The sequence below is a fragment of the Haemaphysalis longicornis genome, unplaced genomic scaffold, assembly GCF_048455015.1.
Source record: "Haemaphysalis longicornis isolate Haplotype H1 unplaced genomic scaffold, Haemaphysalis longicornis Haplotype H1 scaffold_1, whole genome shotgun sequence".
In the NCBI taxonomy this organism is placed as follows: Eukaryota; Metazoa; Arthropoda; class Arachnida; order Ixodida; family Ixodidae; genus Haemaphysalis; species Haemaphysalis longicornis.
Window position 1 is genome coordinate 53,439,722 of NW_027526203.1, and position 18,651 is coordinate 53,458,372.

At 50.4% G+C, this 18,651-nt stretch overlaps 1 protein-coding gene across 1 annotated transcript in view; it reads left to right on the plus strand.

Moving 5' to 3' along the window:
* The first annotated feature begins 5,003 nt into the window (after positions 1-5,003).
* Positions 5,004-18,651, plus strand: part of LOC144176362 (sphingosine-1-phosphate lyase-like) — a 152,847-nt gene continuing 139,199 nt past the window's right edge. The window contains exons 1-2 of the mRNA XM_077705206.1: positions 5,004-5,447; positions 12,656-12,824. Coding sequence (XP_077561332.1) covers positions 5,430-5,447; positions 12,656-12,824 — 187 coding nt within the window. The 5' untranslated portion in view covers positions 5,004-5,429. The remainder of the gene's footprint in view (positions 5,448-12,655; positions 12,825-18,651) is intronic.

An 18,651-nucleotide genomic window follows, 5' to 3' on the forward strand; every position in this document is an offset into this window, starting at 1 on the left:
GGCAAGGTGCACGAACACACACGAGCAAAGCACCGGTGCACGCTCCCCCGTTTGTACTCAAGAGTTCCTGTAGAACATGCTTTAGCTAACTGATGCGTAGTCAATTAAAACTGGTGTTTTGTGCGCCGCCGAAACCACATCGCGCTAAGAGGCACGGGGCAGCTAGCGTATTAGACATCTCACTCAGGGATCTCAGAATCTTATTATTAAGGCGAATAAAGCCGCCGTGGAATATTATTTAGAGAGTTGGCTATACCCAGGAATAGACAGCTTGAGGCTACTATAGATACATACTTGATTACACAAAACTCAAAAGTAAAATAAAAAAATGACGCGGGCGGCCCGACACAACGTACGATATGTTGATCAACACCGTATGTTATGCACCGGCTGCCCGCGTAATCTCCGTTCCTGCCTCGATCAAATGCTCAAACGTGTCGTAAACGGCCCTGTGGGCAGCCATAATTTACTTCACGCCCATGACTACAGCGCAAACTTTGCTGTGGCCGAAACCAGGTGCGCAGGTACTTTGCCGTTCGTACGAAGGTCGCGTCAGCCCGCCACCAACACAAGCTCGGGAGTGTTTCTGACAGAGCCTCATAGATGGCGCTATATGGGTAGTGCGTATAGCAATTTCCGGTGGGGCTCCACTACGTCGACTACGTAGTGGAGCAAAACCCATTATCTTACAAATTTTGCACTAATGTCACATTTCAGTAATATATATATATGCTGGGCTAGATGGTGCATATCGCCTGATAAAAAACACGACACAAAAACTAACATTTCAGTTCACAACAACCACGAAGCGATCACTTTTCAGATTAGTTAAGAAACAGGCCAGGCAACAGGACCACTAGGTTACTTCTTGGCGCCGAAAAGGCACTTTTGAAAGTGCAACGAGGATGATGAAGGCCAGACATCAGTATGCGCGAAACGCTCGAAAGTGGCCATTTTTTTTTACTGCTTTTTTTTTTCCCGTCTCACTTGCCTCCAATGCCAATGACGCATTTTTAGGAGGCGTTGACATAACTTGCGTAGGCAGCCGATTTTCCCACCGCGTCAAGCTGGCACATGCGCGGAGAAAACGACACTCCCTGGGAACGTAACACGAACGCACACTTGAGACGACGCAAACCTTCGCGGGACTACAAACATCGGTACCGTTCGCCGTCGTACAAACGCACGACGGCCAAAGGCAGGGACTTGCTTGCGGACGCCGCGGATGCAGGCTTCACCCTGCTAACGAACCCGACGCAGCCGTCGAGGGTAGGCACGTCGGTAGCAAGCGACACTAACCCAGACCTGGCTTTCGCACTGGTTCCCGAGGGAGGAGCGGCCAGGTGGAACAACACCGGCCACAACCTCGGCAGCGACCACTGTATACTAGAGGTGGAAATCCCGCTGGCCCACGAAAAGGGCCGACGAGGTAACAACAAGGAGCACAAGATTGTGGACTGGGACGCCTTCAGGCAGTTCAAGCCGGGCCGCGTAAGAAACATCGACGAATGGATCAAAAGCCTTCAGAAAGCCGCGGAGGACACGACGAAGACCATCGAATCGGACGAGGAGGTGGAAGCGATAGATTCGCGTCTAGCGCACCTCCTGGAAGCCAGACGGTCGCTACAGATGCGGTGGAAGCGACAACGACACAACAAAAAGCTCCGCAAGCGCATCGCGGAGCTCGGGAGAGAGATAGAGAAACACAGCGCTCGACTGTGCAACCTACAATGGTCTGCGCTGTGCAGTAAGATAGACGGGCAACTACACCGCAGCAGCCCCTGGAAACTCCTGAAAACGCTCATGGACGAGACCAAGGGCAGAGAGTTCCAGAGCACGCGCATGACACAAATTCTCCACACCACGGCCAGGAGGCTAGGAGAAGAAGAAATGCATAAACAGCTAAACGACAGATACCTACCGGAAACGAAAAGGGAACAACAAGAGGACTACGATGGCCCTCGAAACGCACATTTGGACCGGGACATTGAAGAATGGGAGGTACGTCGGGCGACGCAAGCCCTCAACGGCAAGTCGGCGGCGGGCCCGGACGGTGTTTCGAACAAGACCCTTCGAAACCTCAACGACGAATCCATCACGGAGCTCACGATATATTTTAACAAGTGCTGGAGGAACGGAACTCTTCCCAAGGCGTGGAGAACGTCCAAGACAATTCTCCTGCCAAAGCCGAACAAGCCACCGGGTATAGAGGGGCTGCGACCGATCTCGCTCACGTCCTGCGTGGGCAAGGTCCTGGAGCACGTCCTCAACGCCTGGTGGAACGACTACATGGAAAGGCACGGCTACTACCCCGACACGATGCTCGGATTCAGAGCGAAGTTGGGGACGCAAGATGCCATGCTACTTCTGCAGAGAGAGGTACTAGACCCCCCGGGAGGCGTCCCTGGCAAGGACAACCGAGCCATCCTGGGCCTAGACCTTCAGGCGGCCTTTGACAACGTCAAACACTCGGCAATCCTCAAGCAATTCTCTCGTCTGGGCCTGGGCGAAAGATCTTACAATTACGTCCGCGCTTTCTTGTCGAATCGCACGGCAAGACTGTCGCTGGGAGACAGAAAGCTCGAGGAAAGAAGACTCGGAAGCATAGGAACACCGCAGGGCTCAGTGATCTCGCCGTTCCTATTTAACACGGTGATGATCGAGGTCGCCAAACGGCTGAAGGCGCTGGGCCCCGACGTCCGTCACTGCATATACGCAGACGATGTCACAATTTGGGTGACGGGAGGGAGCGACGGGAAAATCGAATCGGACCTTCAGGAGGCGGTTAGAGCGGTGGAGTCCGCTCTTTCGAGCACAGGCTTGCGCTGCTCACCGCAAAAATCGCAGCTCCTGGTGCTGCCGCCACCGGGGCGATACAGGAAGACGGCGGCGCAAGAGGCGGCCAAGAACATCGCCTTACGAACGGAAGACGGCGAACTCATCCCGCACGTCCCCGGCATCAAGATTCTCTGCATGCACTTGCACGGTGTCCAAACCAACACCACGGCGCTGAGAAACATGATCACGAAAATCGGAATAACGACCCGCTTGGTTAAGCGAGTGTCGTCGAGATACAACGGCATGAACGAGCGAGGGCTCTTGCGCCTTCTGCAGACCTTCGTCGTTAGCCAGGTCGCATACGCAGGAGCCTTCCACCGATGGACGAGATTGGAGGAGGGCAAGATCGACGCAGCCATACGCAAAGCGTACAGGAGCGCCCTGGGACTTCTCCCGGGGACGAAGACGTCGGCCTTGCTGGATCTGGGAGTGCACAATACACTCTCGGAGATCAGCGAGGCCCAACGCATGTCCCAACTGGTGCGGCTGAGCTGCACGAGAACGGGCAGGAGCATCCTCGACATGGCTGGCATCAACCCGCCCAAAGGAGGGGAGAACAGCGACACGAGCGACAGAATACCGCTCGGAGACGAGGAGGCGAGGGGAATCATCGTGTTCCCTATGCCGAAGAACGTAGACCCGGAGAGGGACAGGGAAAGGCGCCTAGCAAGGGCGACAGCCCTGGCCAGGATCTACAGACACGACGACGCCGCGGCCCACGTGGACGTGGCGAAGTACCCGACTACAGCGAACGCTTTCACCGTAGCGGTGGTCAGATCGTCCACGGGCGAGCTGATCAACGCCGCGTCGGTGAGGGCGAAGACCCCGGGCCAAGCCGAGGAAGCGGCGATTGGCCTGGCGCTGGCGACACCCGGCGTCAAGACGATCCTGAGCGATTCAAAGACGGCGATCAGGAATTTTGCAAGGAGTACGGTATGGGAAGGAGCGGAACGAATCGTGAGACTCGGACGGGCCTCGCGGGATCCGCGAGCCCACAGCCCCGTAACGACCATCAAGTGGTTTCCGGCTCACATGGGCCGGCTGGAAAACGTCGAAAACCGCAACGACGACGCAGACGCTGCAGCCCGCGAGCTCACTATGTGCCGGGCCGGCGAAACGCAAGTCACCGCGGATCCTGACGAAGAAGCAACGAGCGCCGTCCTGACGGACTACGGGGATATCCTCAGAAGACATCGGGAGGCGAGGAGGGAGTACCCGAACCCGCATCGAGACCTCTCTCGAGCGGAGACGGTGCTCCTAAGACACCTGCAAGTGAAGTGTGCTTTGACTCCCGCGTGGGCCAGGCACGCGTGTCCCGAACTTTTCGTGAGTGCTGTGTGCAGTGTATGTGACAGTGAACTCGCGACTCTGTGCCACATCACTAGGTGTGGAAGAACTGCTAACACGGGCGATCCCGCACGGGGCGAGGAAGCCGAAGACTGCGTGGCGGGAGCCGGGGTGCCAGGAGACCGGCTCCCGGAGGGACTAGAGCGGTGCATTCGCTCGGACAATTACCACCAGCAAAAGTGGGCGATCCAGCAACTCGAGGAGGCTCTGGCAAGACAGAGAAGAACGGGAGACCACACGCCGGACTCACCGGCAGCGGGACCCAAATACCCTTGTCAAGGCACCCCCCTCCCTCGAGTCCAAGGCCCGGTGTGACAAGAGACTTTATTCGAATCACACTAGAGTCGTAGTGCGAGCCCTGCGTGGCCGCTGACTACATCTTGCCGGATCTATAAATAAAGTTCTTCTCTCTCTCTCTCACAAATCCACCCGCCAAACTGAGACAGATCTCTGAGCACTGCTTGAATGTATCACAAGTAGCGTTGTAATACAGTCACAAAGGCGCCGATACAATTAACTAATACTTACACGTTGAGGGCCAACTACAAATAATTGTAATAATTGTTCTTTTCCTCCCTGTAGCACCTGTAACAGCACAAACACGAGGCCGCCCTCATTTCCACAGAGTCGTCTGCTGGTCTGCTGGACGGCTGAAGTTCGGCTGGACAAAGAGTCCTCCTCTCCCTTTCAGTTGCGTGCGAAAAAAATTGTTGGCACGCGGCGTGCGAACTAAAATAAAAAATTGTTCCCACGCGGCGTGCGAATAGGGACACCCAGGCAGGCTCAAAAATATTTCGTGACGCATTGATTATGATCATCATCACCAGCTGTGGCAGGTTTAATCGCGTGTGTTTTCGCGGTAGCCCCGGCGGACGTGGTACCTGTGGCTGTTGCGGTTATAAAGCCTCTGGCCTTGCAGCTTGTTCGAACACGCCAGCTCGAACAGCGGTAGACAGTGACGCGCACCTTAAAAAATCCGGCAAAGCTATCGTGTTGCTACGCATCGTGGAAGGACGTGACGACGTGTGCCGCTCGTACCGCTCGTACCGCCCACTTCTGCTGCTATCGTCGCCGGCATGATAACCATAGAGTGAGAACCGTCGCCGTGCACCGATAGACGGGCCGCGTAGTGCCACACAGCCGGGGGCGGACTGCTGCGAGTAGCGACACGTGATTCGCGGTCGCCGGGGTGCGGCCGATTCTTCGGCCGCCGTAGCGTCATCGGTTTCTGACCCAGGTCGAAGATGTTGGATAGCTCAGTGGTAAGCCCTCGCCAGCTGCTGGCCTGGAGCGCACTGTGTGCTGCGTGTGGACATTCGGAATTAACGAATGCCTAGCGCTGTGTCCAGGCATAAGTGCAGTCGTCGCTAAAGTGGTGTCTCGGCGGAACCATTGCTCAAGTTCTGACTGACCGTCGCCAGTTTTAATAAGATAGCCGTGACTGCAGCTGGCCGGCGTGCGTTCGTGGTTTGGCTGGTTGGGTAAAAATCAAGGCACACTGCTCTCCCTTAGATTTGTGGAACGGGCAACGCCAGCCACAGCTCTGGACGTAACGCTAGCGTTACGTCCAGTTTGTTTTTGTAGCTACTCTCGTTGGCGTGGTTGCTTGCGTTGTGCTTGCAGTATTTTCAAAAGGTACTGACTACAGTGACGGAGCCCGTCGCTTTAAAATCTGCACTACAGTGACGGGGCCCCCTCAATATAACAAACAAAGCCGCCGTTTCTCGTTCTGGGATTTGGTGTAGTGGTTCTGCCGCTGACTACGTACAGTCGGCCAAATCTTTAACTGGCGTGCTCGAGCGGCGACTTTTCTGTTCGTCAGCGCCGTATGACGGAGCCAAGTTGCAAGCTGTTTGAGGTTAAGCGCATGCCCAGAAAGCCGAGCTCAGTTGTGCCCATCGTCTGCTAGGCTGTTCCTTCCTTAGCGCGTCACCCCTTATGAGCGCACTGCGAACGATCCAGGCAGCGTGGTAAAGCGAATGGGTTTGCTCTTATTTTATTTTCCCAAGATTAACGTTGCAGCAATCAATCGAGTAAATTTCAAGTTACGCTGAACACGCCCAATCATGAGATAAGCGGAAGAACATGGGTTACTTATTTTCTTCTTTTGGTTTTTTCTGTAGATGCCTACTTTATAGCTTCAGCACGGGCACCAATCTGTAAGTTCATTGTGAAACCTCGAATCAGTGAAGCTGCTCTTCAGGTTGTGCTCGCGGCAATTCGCAACAGTCGCCAAAATGTAACCCCGTATGTCTCAAAAGGCAAGACAGACATTGGGATGTTATCGAAAAGGGGGGCTACTTAGCATACTCTTCTTTACTCACACATTTACTTCCAGGGTTGCAATGAATATTCTTCGTTACGGTCACAAATATTGCATCACGTTGTTTGCATCTAAATGAAACAGCACGAAATGCTTTTTTAAAGCATTTAATGATCATGCGCTGCATACTGGCTGATACGCAAAAAATAAGTGAAGGTGTGTAGCAATATGTGTCTTGCACAGGCCTTTCAGTAGCGGGTGAAGTCGCCGCCAAGCTCTACCACGGCAGACATGCGGCGTGGAAGGGGTACGAAGGGGTACAATGCGGGTACGAGGTCGGTGTCGGCCTTCAGCACTTCCCACTGGCTTTTGATGGCTTCCCACAACTCATCAGAAGTTGCTGTGTGGAGGCCCATTTTTGACAAATTCGCTTTCAAACGTTCCCCAAATTCCCCAAATGTTTTCCAGGACATTCATGTCTGCGCCCTTGGGTGGACTATCGAGCGTCATCACACCAAGGCTTTCGAGGTGCGCTGTCACTCTGTGTGCAGTATGGATTGTGGAAAGGCCATGCATTAGCAGAAAATTTCCATCGCTGTATGGTCCATCCAGCACATGAGGAAGCAGCTGATGATCTATGATTGCTATGTAATCTTCAGAGCACAGCCGACCATGAATGCGGTGGAGGGGCCCGAGGCTATCTTTCGTGACAACCCCCCACACTTTTACAGATCTTCTGCCACTCGCCTTGACATCCTGGGTGTAACGAGGATCATACCTAAAAAACAGTGCTAAATGCAAATTATTCACCGTCGCTAGCAAAACTAATAATACGGTATGTAAGACAACAAGGCAGCGAGTGGAAAGCCAAAAGTAAAATGATTTACCTTGTAGCGACTGGCCGGTATACTTTTTGTGTCTGGTCCCACTGGGTGCAGAAGCTGCTTTCGTCTGTGAATGCGACGTTATGCCAGTCATCAACTGTCCACTGGAGATGCTCTTGAGCGAAGGCGAGTTTTTTTGCTCTGGCATTGTCAGAGAGTAGGGGTTTCTGCGCAGCAATCCTGTTTCTAATCCCTGCTTCTCTTAGTCGTTGCCTAATAAGTTCATTAGAAACATTTAGGCCAAGGACAGCCCTTATCTCACCCGCTGTTATGAACGGATTGTCGCTCACACAGGAAACAATCTGTAAGTCCTCTTCTTCGGTTGTATTTTTGGTGAGGCAGCGAGGAGCATCTGCAATCCGGCCTTCGTCCCGGTAGGCACGTATTATTCTTCCCACTGAAGCCTCAGCCACTCCAGTTGCTTGAGCGATTTTCTTCTGTGCTAAGCCGCTCATTGACATTCCTATAATTTGGAGTCTTTTCACTTGAGGTATTCGGGGTGGCATTTTGGTGACTGCCGAAAACTGCTGCGAACACAACCTGCAGAGTAGCTGCACTGGTCATAGGTTCACAGCGGCCTTATAGTTTCGCAGCCACGTTGAAGATATCAAGCGCGCATACGACTGATAACTGCCCGTAATACAAACGAGAAAGCGTTTACGTCACAAAGTAAAAAATGAATAAACCCTATTCTTCAGCTTATCTCATGAGTGAGCGTGTTCGGCGTACCTTGAAATTTACTCGATTGATTGCTGCAACGTTGATCTTGGGAGAATAAAATAAGAGCAAACCCATTCGCTTTATCACGCTGCCTGGATCGTTTGCAGCGCGCTCATAAGGGGTGACACGCTAAGGAAGGAAGCCTAGCAGACGATGGGCACAACTGAGCTCGGCTTTCTGGGCTGTGGGGATCCGCTTGATCCCCTTTCCTCCTCCCGCGAGCGCGATGTTCGAACGAGCGCGCCTTCCCGCGCACGTGACGTCAACCTCGCGGGCCGACGCGCCGGCGGGCACCGACTGTCCCGCCGCCGCTGTCGCTCCTCCTCGCCCGGGAACCTGCCTCCTCTCCTCAGCGCCTTAAAACCGCGACGCGGACGTTTCGCGGGTCTCTCTCTCTCTCAGGACTCTCTGCTCTCGGGGCTCGGTCGGCTCTCTCGCGAGCTCTCTGGATGTCTCCCTGACTCCAGGGACTCGGGAAGGAGATGGAGGATAGAGTATAGGGAACGCGAGGGGTCGCGGATCGTATCGCCCCCTCGCCGCCCACGTCCAGGAGGTGGGAGTCGGATACCGGGGCGCTCCATGCCCCCGGCCGGCTCGTCCCCTCCGCGCCGGCCGGTCGGGCGCTGTCTGGCCCCGATCGGACGCGCGTCGGTACAGGGTAGTTCTTAACCCGGCCTTGGCGTTACTATGCACTGTACAACTGGGCCAATAAACCCCCTGGTTCGTCCCGGCCCCTTGGAGCCTGTCGTCGCCTGTGTCGGTGAGTCGAACCCGTCGCGGCGTCTCCCTTGTGGACGCCGCGTACCTCTCTGGGGCATTTTGGATGGGTCATTTCCGGGCGTCGAGCTGACATCGTCGCTCAACGTCTCTAACGAGGCTAGCCGGGGTCGTTTGTTATCCCGTAGCCAGACCCAGTATGCCCACAGGGCATGCGCTTAGCCTCAAACAGTTCGCAACTTGGCTCCGTCATATGGTACTGACGCACAGAAAAGTCGCCGCTCGCGCACGCCAGTTAAAGATTTGGCCGACTGTACGTGGTAGTCCGTGGTTCGATTCTCACGCCGTGTCTTTTTTTTGTGTGTGTGTGTGCGTGTGTGTGGCCGCGTGGTTACCGTTTTGTAACAGCAAAACAATTCGCACGGTGAGAGCAGTCGGTCTTGGTTTTTTTACTCAAGCGGGCGAACCGCTCCCGCTCACTGGAGCCAAGGCCGACGTAGCCATCGCCAGTTATGCCCGATCTATTGTAATTATTACCAGTAATTAATAATTAACAGTGACTCTGGCTAGTCAGTGAGCGGAAGCGGTTTGGCCGGTTAGGTAAAAATCGAGACCGACTGCTCTCGCTGAAATATTGTGAAGCGGGCGTCGGGTGGTGGCTTGGAGATCCGTTCGGATAGAGCTAGAGTTAGTCCGACCATCTGTAATTATTAATAATGATTAATAATTATCAGTGATTCTGGCTAGTCAGCGGTTGTGCTGGTTGGGTAAAAATCAAGAGAGACTGCTCTCAACGCGAGTTGTTTCCTCTGGACGGAACTTTAGTGACAGCTGCCGTTCCGTCTGGGTGGAACGCTAGACACAGCCTTTCCATAAGCCCCATCACTGTAGTGCAGATTTTACAGTGACGGGCCCCGTCACTGTAGTCAGTACCTTTTCAAAGCGTAGTGCGTATTTCGTAGTCCAGGTCAGAGGATAGTTTTCTTCTGTGGACCAGACTGCGATGATGATCGGGTTAGGTTAGTTTATAGGTCTAGTCACGACGAAAGCGTTTGGCGAGGAATGCCTGATGCCACAGAAAACTTTCTTGTCTGGCCCACGCCAACAAGCATTCGGCAAAAAAAAAAGTGAAATGATCCACAGAAATTTTTTTCTCCTGTTCCGGAAAATAACTGCTGATCAATCATCCTCTTTCACCACTGGGCCACAGTGCAGTGCCTAAGACATCAAGGTCGCCAGTTCAATGCTGTCTCCTTAATGTTGTTCTCCTTCATATTCTTTGTTGTTTATAACTTGTTAACCTCTAATTGGGGCCCACTTAGCCATTCAGTTGCCACATCCAACTTCCATATTTGCCAATAGGCAATAACATCTTTTAACATCTTTGATTTGTCTATTATAGGTAACCATGTGCCATTTGTGCAGGTATTAGTCTCCTGCCAATCTAAGAACTATATACAGTCAAAATTTGGTTTGGCAGGAACTTGCGAAAAAGAGGTAAGTACACCTCCTTTTCGCAGTGCCAAGCTTTACTTCAAGAAGTTAGTCATTGTCTTAGATTGCAGCAGCTTGTATGCTAAGCCTCCGCACTTAAAAATGGTCGTATCATCCTGCTTTCTGAGGGACGGCCGGAGACCTCATCATCCGTGTTGCATGTGCTGTTGGTGATTGCCTCGTCAGTGAGCACCTCGAGCACCACCACATTTGCACCCACTCTGGGCAGTGGTGAATATGATGGGGCAGACTGAACACTGATGCCAGGGACACAGGTTCGAACCCGGCCATGGAGGCGAAAAGCGAAAATGCCTGTGGGTACATCATAGGTGGTCGAAATGAACCCCCTTGACTGCGGCACTCCTCGTAGCCCAGGTGTAGCTTCGACGTGTTAAACTGCACAACCAATCATCAGTGACGCCAGTTGGCAACGTTGAATGCTGCAGCTCCAGGGGTGACACATCTTCAGAAATGACGACTGTTCCGTGACAGAAAAGCCCACTTACAATGGCTGAACTGTTGGCGGTCCACAGTGCGGCTACCATTTCAGTTAACCTTCAAAAGGCGCAGCTTGGTTACTCTAGTGGAATTTCGAGGAGCAAGCTCTGAACCAGCCTGTGACGGTACTGGCACTTGGCAGTCCTTACCATGGTTTGGTCCAGTGGCTGAAGTATTGACGTGCCTTTGTGCGTGGGAACAAAAAACTACGAGGGCATTGCTTATGCTTGCCTTGTGAACACGATGTCCACTGCAGTTGTCTAAAAGCAGAAATCCTGCCTTCGCATTTTTGGCGGGGAAAGCGCAAGCTGGGAGATGTTGCTCGTTTCATCCCCGATGTAGTACTGAACAAGCTTCTACAAGGAGTGGACGCTTATAAGAACCATCCATATTTGGGCCCATAAGTGAGGTCATGCGGCTTTTTCCCCCTGTGGCACTTTTGACCTATGGCATCGCATAGAACAAGCCCGCACCATGTGCATTGCAAGTGTCCAGCCACATGGCTTTTGGGATCCATGCCAGTACAGCTACACTGTTGACACTCATTGGCTCTCCACCTTGCCCACAATGTCATTCCAGCGCTGGCTCAAAAGAATAAGTGCCATTGAAATGAAGCGTGACAAACCAAAGATCGTATTTAGTTTGCTATATCAGTGTTTGTTATAACGAGGTTCAACTGTATGACAAGCAGTAATTGATGATCGTCAAGTTGACAGAATTTTCGTGCTTGATGTCGGCTGTGAGTGTAGAACTGGTGGGGCCACTGAAATAGCGAACAGGCTCCTTTGCTTTGTCTTGCGGGGGCTTTCCACAGCATACGTTACCCCTGTAGGGTATTTTTTTACCAGGAACCTGAAACATAATCGGCTCCGTAAACGCTCAGTGTGATGAAAGCTGTCGAAGGGGCGGGGTCCCTCATTAACCATCGACAAACATCACCGTGTTTCGTGGTGCACCTGATAACACTGCTGCATTTTGTGCCACATTCAGTACGAGAAAATGACCTGTTATTTTTCTCAGTTGACCCAAACCACCTGATGAGGAATTTCAGAACGAATTTGATTTGTTCCACCACAGCTGCTTTTGTTCCAGAGCCACTGCCACTGCATCATGGATAACAACTGCCACAGTTGACGTGGTGGAGAAAAAAGGAACTATTGCTCTCACAGGTGGAGTGGAGCATTCAGCAGGCCGCACCAAAGGGGGGAGATCGAGCGGCCGTGACATGGCTATCGTTTTGTTGCTCTGGACAATAGCTAGAAGTGAACAACTTGAGCCCTCAGTGTCTTGTGAGAATATGACAGGTGCAATTAGCTCATGCTTGCTTCCACTTCAAAAGCTGTCGTGCTGTTGTGAGAGCCACTCAAGGGATGGCACAGTATCGCCACAGCTCATAAAGCTGCTTGTAGCAATTCCTCTGAATCATGTCGATTTCACTTGATGGTAAGCATTTCTGTTAATTTTTGTGCTGCCGCAAAGAAATTGTTTTTTATTTGAAACACTGAGCGTCAATGCTACGAACCTACAAAACAGTTTCAGGGATTGCCTACTTTGGAAAGCAGCTGGGCCGTCAACATGCCCCCCCCCAATTCCCATTTTTTCTTCAATGTATAGGTTATGGAATGGAAGTTTGCCTTAAAACTAGCATGACCGTTACTTTGTGAGACACTTTGTGGATTAGAGCAAAGTGCTGCCTTCATGGTCACTTTGATGAAATGCAGTACGGATATTAACACAATCGCAGCTATTCATGCTAGCTCGTGATGTATCTGGCCTGGTCGTGCTGCTGTGGCAGTGGTGTTGTGTCGCTTGTACCGTGCGTGCATTGCAAGTGTGGAAGGACACGTTGTTCTCGCCCTTCTGTGCTGAGTGAGAAGGGGCTGGTGGGTTGCAGAAGGAGAGCCTGGCGTACGGCGTGTGGCGCGTGTGCGGACTGTTCAGCTTCCACTGGGACCTGGTGAACAGCCGGTACCAGGACACGGAGCCAGCCGCCCTGATCCTCACCACGGCCCTGGTCACATACATTGGACAGCGCCTGCTGCGCCGCCTCATCTATGGCGAAGGTGAGGCCGTTCACTAGCGTGTTGAGAGCCGCTGTTTTGCCCAGGTCTTCTGGGGATGTTCGTTGTGGGAGGCAGAGCAGTGCGTGCCGCGGTGTTTCAGTCGAAAGGGCTACTGTGACCATCAGAGGTCGGCGAACTCACTCATGAGTCCACTCACTCAGACTCATTTGGACTCAAACTCGCGCGTGAGTTTGAGTTTGAGTGAGCACGAGGCTAGTGTGGCATGGTGAGTTTGAGCTTGAGTGAGTTTGAGCCGGGTGATCCCGACTGAGTTTGAGTACGCCTGAGACCTAGTGAGTTCTGAGTCCATTTTGAGTTCTGAGTCCATTTTGAGTTCTGAGTCCATTTTGAGTTCTGAGTCCATTTTGAGTTCTGAGTCCATTTTGAGTTCTGAGTACATTTTGAGTTCTGAGTACATTTTGAGTTCTGAGTACATTTTGAGTTCTGAGTACATTTTGAGTTCTGAGTACATTTTGAGTTCTGAGTACGTTTTGAGTTCTGAGTACGTTTTGAGTTCTGAGTACGTTTTGAGTTCTGAGTCCGTTTTGAGTTTGAGTCCGTTTTGAGTTTGAGTCCGTTTTGAGTTTGAGTCCGTTTTGAGTTTGAGTCCGTTTTGAGTTTGAGTCCGTTTTGAGTTTTGAGTACGTTTTGAGTTTTGAGTACGTTTTGAGTTCTGAGTACATATGAGTTTTGAGTCCATTTTGAGTTTGAGTACATATGAGTAGCCTAGCAGGCAGCTATGGTTGGCTGTTAAGTTTCATGCGTCACTGTGGGCGCGGAATGCAGGTTACCTGCGGGTACGGCACCAGTCGCGGTCTGCATGATCGGTTGGGAGGGAGGGGGTGTCTGATTTTTTTTAGTTTCTTGTTGAATTTTCATGGCCATAAGCACTTGCTGTATACCTAATTTTCGCGGCTGGGCGCGTCAGTGATAATTGACTGGTGAGGTCATAAAAAAGGGTTGTCTTAACTTTTCCTCCTGACAGATCCACTAAGAGCGTGGGAAAGGGTGGTGGGAAAGCACACGGCGGCGCTGGCGTGCTGGTTGTTCGCTTGCTACTGTTAACGGCTTGATATACTAGGGGTCACAAAGGAAGAGGTGAGAGCCGGGGGGAAATGGGGGCGGGAGCTGTCCTTTCTGCTGTTTCAAATGAATTAGCTGAATTGGCTGGGCAGCGCCCCTTAAGACAGAATAATGACCACCTTAGATTGGGTGAAAAGTGAAACTGATGAGGCTAAGGCGTGTAAGGTATCAAATGAAAGTTCTGGATTAACGGAATCACGCGGGGTAAATAAAAAAATGCTTCCTGATTGTAGTCATCAGGCAGTCATAATGAGTCATAGATTGGGTTAAAATTCAAAATGACGCTGCGAGGGCATGTGGGGAATCAAATTCAAGGTCTCGATGTGGGGAATCATTCGGGACGAAAATGCGTTGTGGATATATCATGACGTAGTCATGGTAAGTCATAGATTCGGTTAAAATTCAAGTTCATGATGCTAGGGCGTGTGGCGTATCAAATTAAAGGTCTCGATGAGGGTAATCACGTGCTTCCTGATTATTATCATGACATAGTCAAAATGGGTCATAATTTAGGTTAAAATTCACAATGATGCCACTGGGTGTCCGGGGCATCAAATTGAAGGTTCCGATAAGGGAAATCACTTGGGACAAAAATGTGGTAGGGCTATATCATGAGATAGCCATGGTCAGTCATTGATTGGTTTAACTTTCAAATTGATTCCGCTAGGATGTGATGGGTATCAAATTAATGGTATTGATGAGCGGAATCACATGGGAGAAATACAAAAATGCTTCGTGGTTATAACCATGAGATTGTCATGGCGAGTCTTATATTGGGGTAAAATTCGAAGTGACCCCGCTAGGGCGTGTAGGGTATCAAATTTACGGTCTTGACGAGGGGAATCACGTGGTACAAATAAAAAAAGGCTTCGTAGTTCGAATCATGAGATAGTCATTATGAGTCATAGATTGGATTAAATTCAAGGTGAGGCCGCTGAAGCATGTGGGGCGTCAAATTGAAGGTTCCAGTTAGGGGAATCACGTCAGACACTTAAATAATGCGTCCTGATTACAGTCATGAGTCATGGTTAGTTTGACTGGTATGAATTCCATATGGCCCTGCTAGGGTGTGTGGGGTATCAAATTAAAGGTCTCGTCGAGGGGGTGATCACGCCAGTTCTTACCGCTACAGACCAGTTTGGAGGCTGTAGCCATACGAGCCATTATCTTTAATAAACTGGTAACAGTATGCTCACTGTACATACCTCCAGACTACGGGCTCTCCAGTATGGAATTTGAAACATTAGTTGATCAGCTGCCAGAGCCGTATCTACTAGTTGGGGATTGTAATGCTCACCACCCACTCTGGGGTTCTGCACGCACAGATGTTAGAGGACGCCTCGTTGAAAAGTTTCTGCTATCATCTGGAGCGTGCATACTTAACAAGAAAGACTCAACATATTATAACACAACACATGCCACGTACTCCTGCATAGATCTCGCCATAGCCTCTTCTGTTTCCAGCACTCCATCATTAATAACGTGTACGGAAGTGACCACTTTTCAGTAAGCCTCAAGCTTTTAGACAATAAACAAGACAACACTCCATGCCCACAAAAGTTCTAGGAAGAGGCCGCAGACTGGAAAAATTCAAAGAGCTCTCTGAGTGTCACTATACACTTATAGACAACCTCGGTATTGATGAAGCTGCTGAGACTCTGACCACCCATATAATTGAAGCTGCGCTGAAGTCCATCCCCCAGACTTCTTCTAGTAGGGTTGCTAAGCCAAAACCTTGGTGGAATGATGATTGCAGGCAGGCCCGTAAGGAACAGAATAAGGCATGGGGTGTCTTGCGTAGGTGCCCAACGACTGAAAACTTGGTACTTTTCAAACGGGCAAAGGCCAATGGCAGACGGATTCGGCGTATTGCGAAAAGAGAAAGCTGGAATCGTATTTTGTCATCAATCACATCATATACTGACACGTGGAAAGTATGGAGGAGAATTAAAGCACTCCGAGGAAGTAACACTCTTACGCACCCTTTGGTCTGCACAAGTGGGGACACTTTACAAGACCAAGCGAATGCCCTAGGCAAGCATTTTGAGTATGTATCAAGCTCAGCTCACTATTCAAATAACTTCCTGAGACACAAGAATGCAGAGGAACGGAAGATTGTACGTGACAAACGGCAGTCTGAGGTAGGGTATAATTGCCCCTTCAATATGCAGGAGCTTAAAGTGGCGCTCACTACTTGTGGTAAATCATCACCAGGTCGAGACCGAATAACATACACCATGATTAAGCACCTGCACGACGACACGCTAGAAGCGCTCTTACTGTTGTTTAACAAGATCTGGCGTGCAGGGCAATTTCCAAAAGTGTGGAAAGAAGCTATTGTGGTGCCGATTCTAAAGGAGGGGAAAGATCCATCACTTGCAACTAGTTTCAGACCGGTTGCTTTAACCAGTTGCTTATGCAAGGTCTTCGAAAAAATGATTAACCGCCGCCTTATCTATTCTCTTGAGTACCATGGTATTATAGACAATCGCCAGGCGGGTTTTCCCTCTGCTAGATCTACAGCAGACCACCTAGTGGCTATTGAATCCTACATCAGGGACGAATTTGTTCATAAGCAGCATTGTTTATCAGTTTTCTTTGACCTCCAGAAAGCTTACGACACAGCCTGGCGTTACGGTATTCTTTGTGATCTGCGCCGCCTTGGAGTTTGTGGAAACATGCTGAGCAGTTTGAAAGATTACCTTTCGGAGCGCACTTTTCAGGTTAGGGTTGGAAATGTCCTCTCGAAGATGTTCGTCCAAGAAAATGGAGTGCCGCAGGGTGGTGTGCTCAGCTGCACCCTTTTTATTGTTAAAATGAATTCCTTAGGAACTGCACTGCCTCGCTCCATATCCTACTCGCTATATGTTGATGATGTGCACATTGTGTTTAAATCATGTAATATGTCCATTTGTGAGAGGCAAATCCAACTAGCTGCAAACAAACTTACAAAATGGGCAGATGAGAATGGCTTCTGTTTTAACCCAGAAAAAAGCACGTGTGTGGTCTTCTCTAGGCAGCGTGGTATCCGCCCAGATCCTGTTATTACACTCAATGAAACACCCATAGCGGTAAAAAAGGAGCACAAGTTCCTTGGGGTTGTGCTTGATGACAAACTTTCATTCATTGCACACCTCAAACGCCTTAGAGTTAAATGTTTGGATACAGTCAGGATCCTGAAAGTCCTCTCACACCAGTCTTGGGGTACTGACACAAAGTGCCTATTATCCTTATTCAATAGCCTTGTGAGGTCCCGCATCGACTACGGGTGTCTTGTTTATCAATCCGCCGCGAGAACAGCACTAAAGATGCTAGACCCTGTCTACCATCTTGGCCTTCGTCTGGCTACAGGCGCTTTCCGAACAAGCCCTGCTTTAAGCCTGTATGTGGAAGCCAATCAGTGGTCTCTTGAAACACAGCGGAAGTACACGGGGTTGAATTATGCTCTAAAAGTGACATCCTTGACCGGACACCCTAACAGCACTCTAGGTAACCAGGCAATCAAGCTCTTTGAAAAGCGACCTGCCATGGCTGAGCCATTTCTTCTGTCGGTGAGGGCACTGGCCGCAGGCCTGGGAATATCCTTCACTGACGCTCAGAAAACCAGCTTTGCTGACTTAGTCCCTCCATGGGATCTCTGCCCTAACTCTTATGATCTCTCTTTTATGAAGATTGACAAAAGAACCGCTCCAAAGGAATTAATTATGCAGCATTTTTTGTTTTTGCAGAACAAGTACAGAGCATCTGAGTTCTACACAGATGCTTCCAAGTCAGCTGGTGCAGTATCATGTGCTGCACATGGTTTAAACTTTTCCACGTCAAAGACTATGCCTGAAGCCACATCTATATTCACTGCTGAAACACACGGCCTTGTATTGGCTGTAGAATATATTATTGAGAACAATGTCCAAAAGTCAGTGATTTTCACTGATTCTCAAAGTGCTGTGCAGGCTTTAGCGTCAGGAAAGTTACAAAAAAATCCAGTCTTTAATCAATTGCTAAAACTACTGTGCTCAGCCCATAAACAAAAACTTGAAATCACTGTCTGTTGGGTCCCAGGTCACTGCGGTATAGCCGGAAATGAGCAAGCAGACAGGAATGCTGTAACTGCAGCTCTTCGGAGTGACCTAGATATCCAAAGCGTCCCGTACGAGGATCTTAAAGCGTACGTACGTAAGAGGCTGCGCGACCAATGGCAGGAAGATTGGAATGGGCAAACAGCAAACAAATTGCACATGGTAAAACCCAAGTTAGGTAGATCGATCTGTGAGAAACGAGACAGGATCACAGAAGTTACTCTCTGTAGACTGCGCATAGGCCATACCCATGCTACACATGCGTACCTATTGAAAGGAACAGAACAGCCACGCTGCTTGAGGTGTGGAGAGTCGCTATCAGTCATTCACGTACTGGTAGAATGCAAACTACTTGAACCGCAAAGAAAGCTTCATTTTCCAGAATTGTACACACGCATGATCCCTCAACACCCATTGCTGTTTTTATCAGACGAGCCACTTTTCTCTACTAACCGTGTTTTTAAGTACCTCTCAGACGTAGATTTTTTAAGGTATGGGTCGTATCACCCGTGAGCCGAGCCACCATCGCACGCTAGAACCCTGTAGGGCCACTCATTGCTACCGCAAAGACGGTGGCAAGGGGTGCACGTAGAAAATGCCTGTCATAGTGTCAAATGTTTTTACTTGGCCCTCTACACCAATTCTTTTTTAACAGAAATTTGAGATAC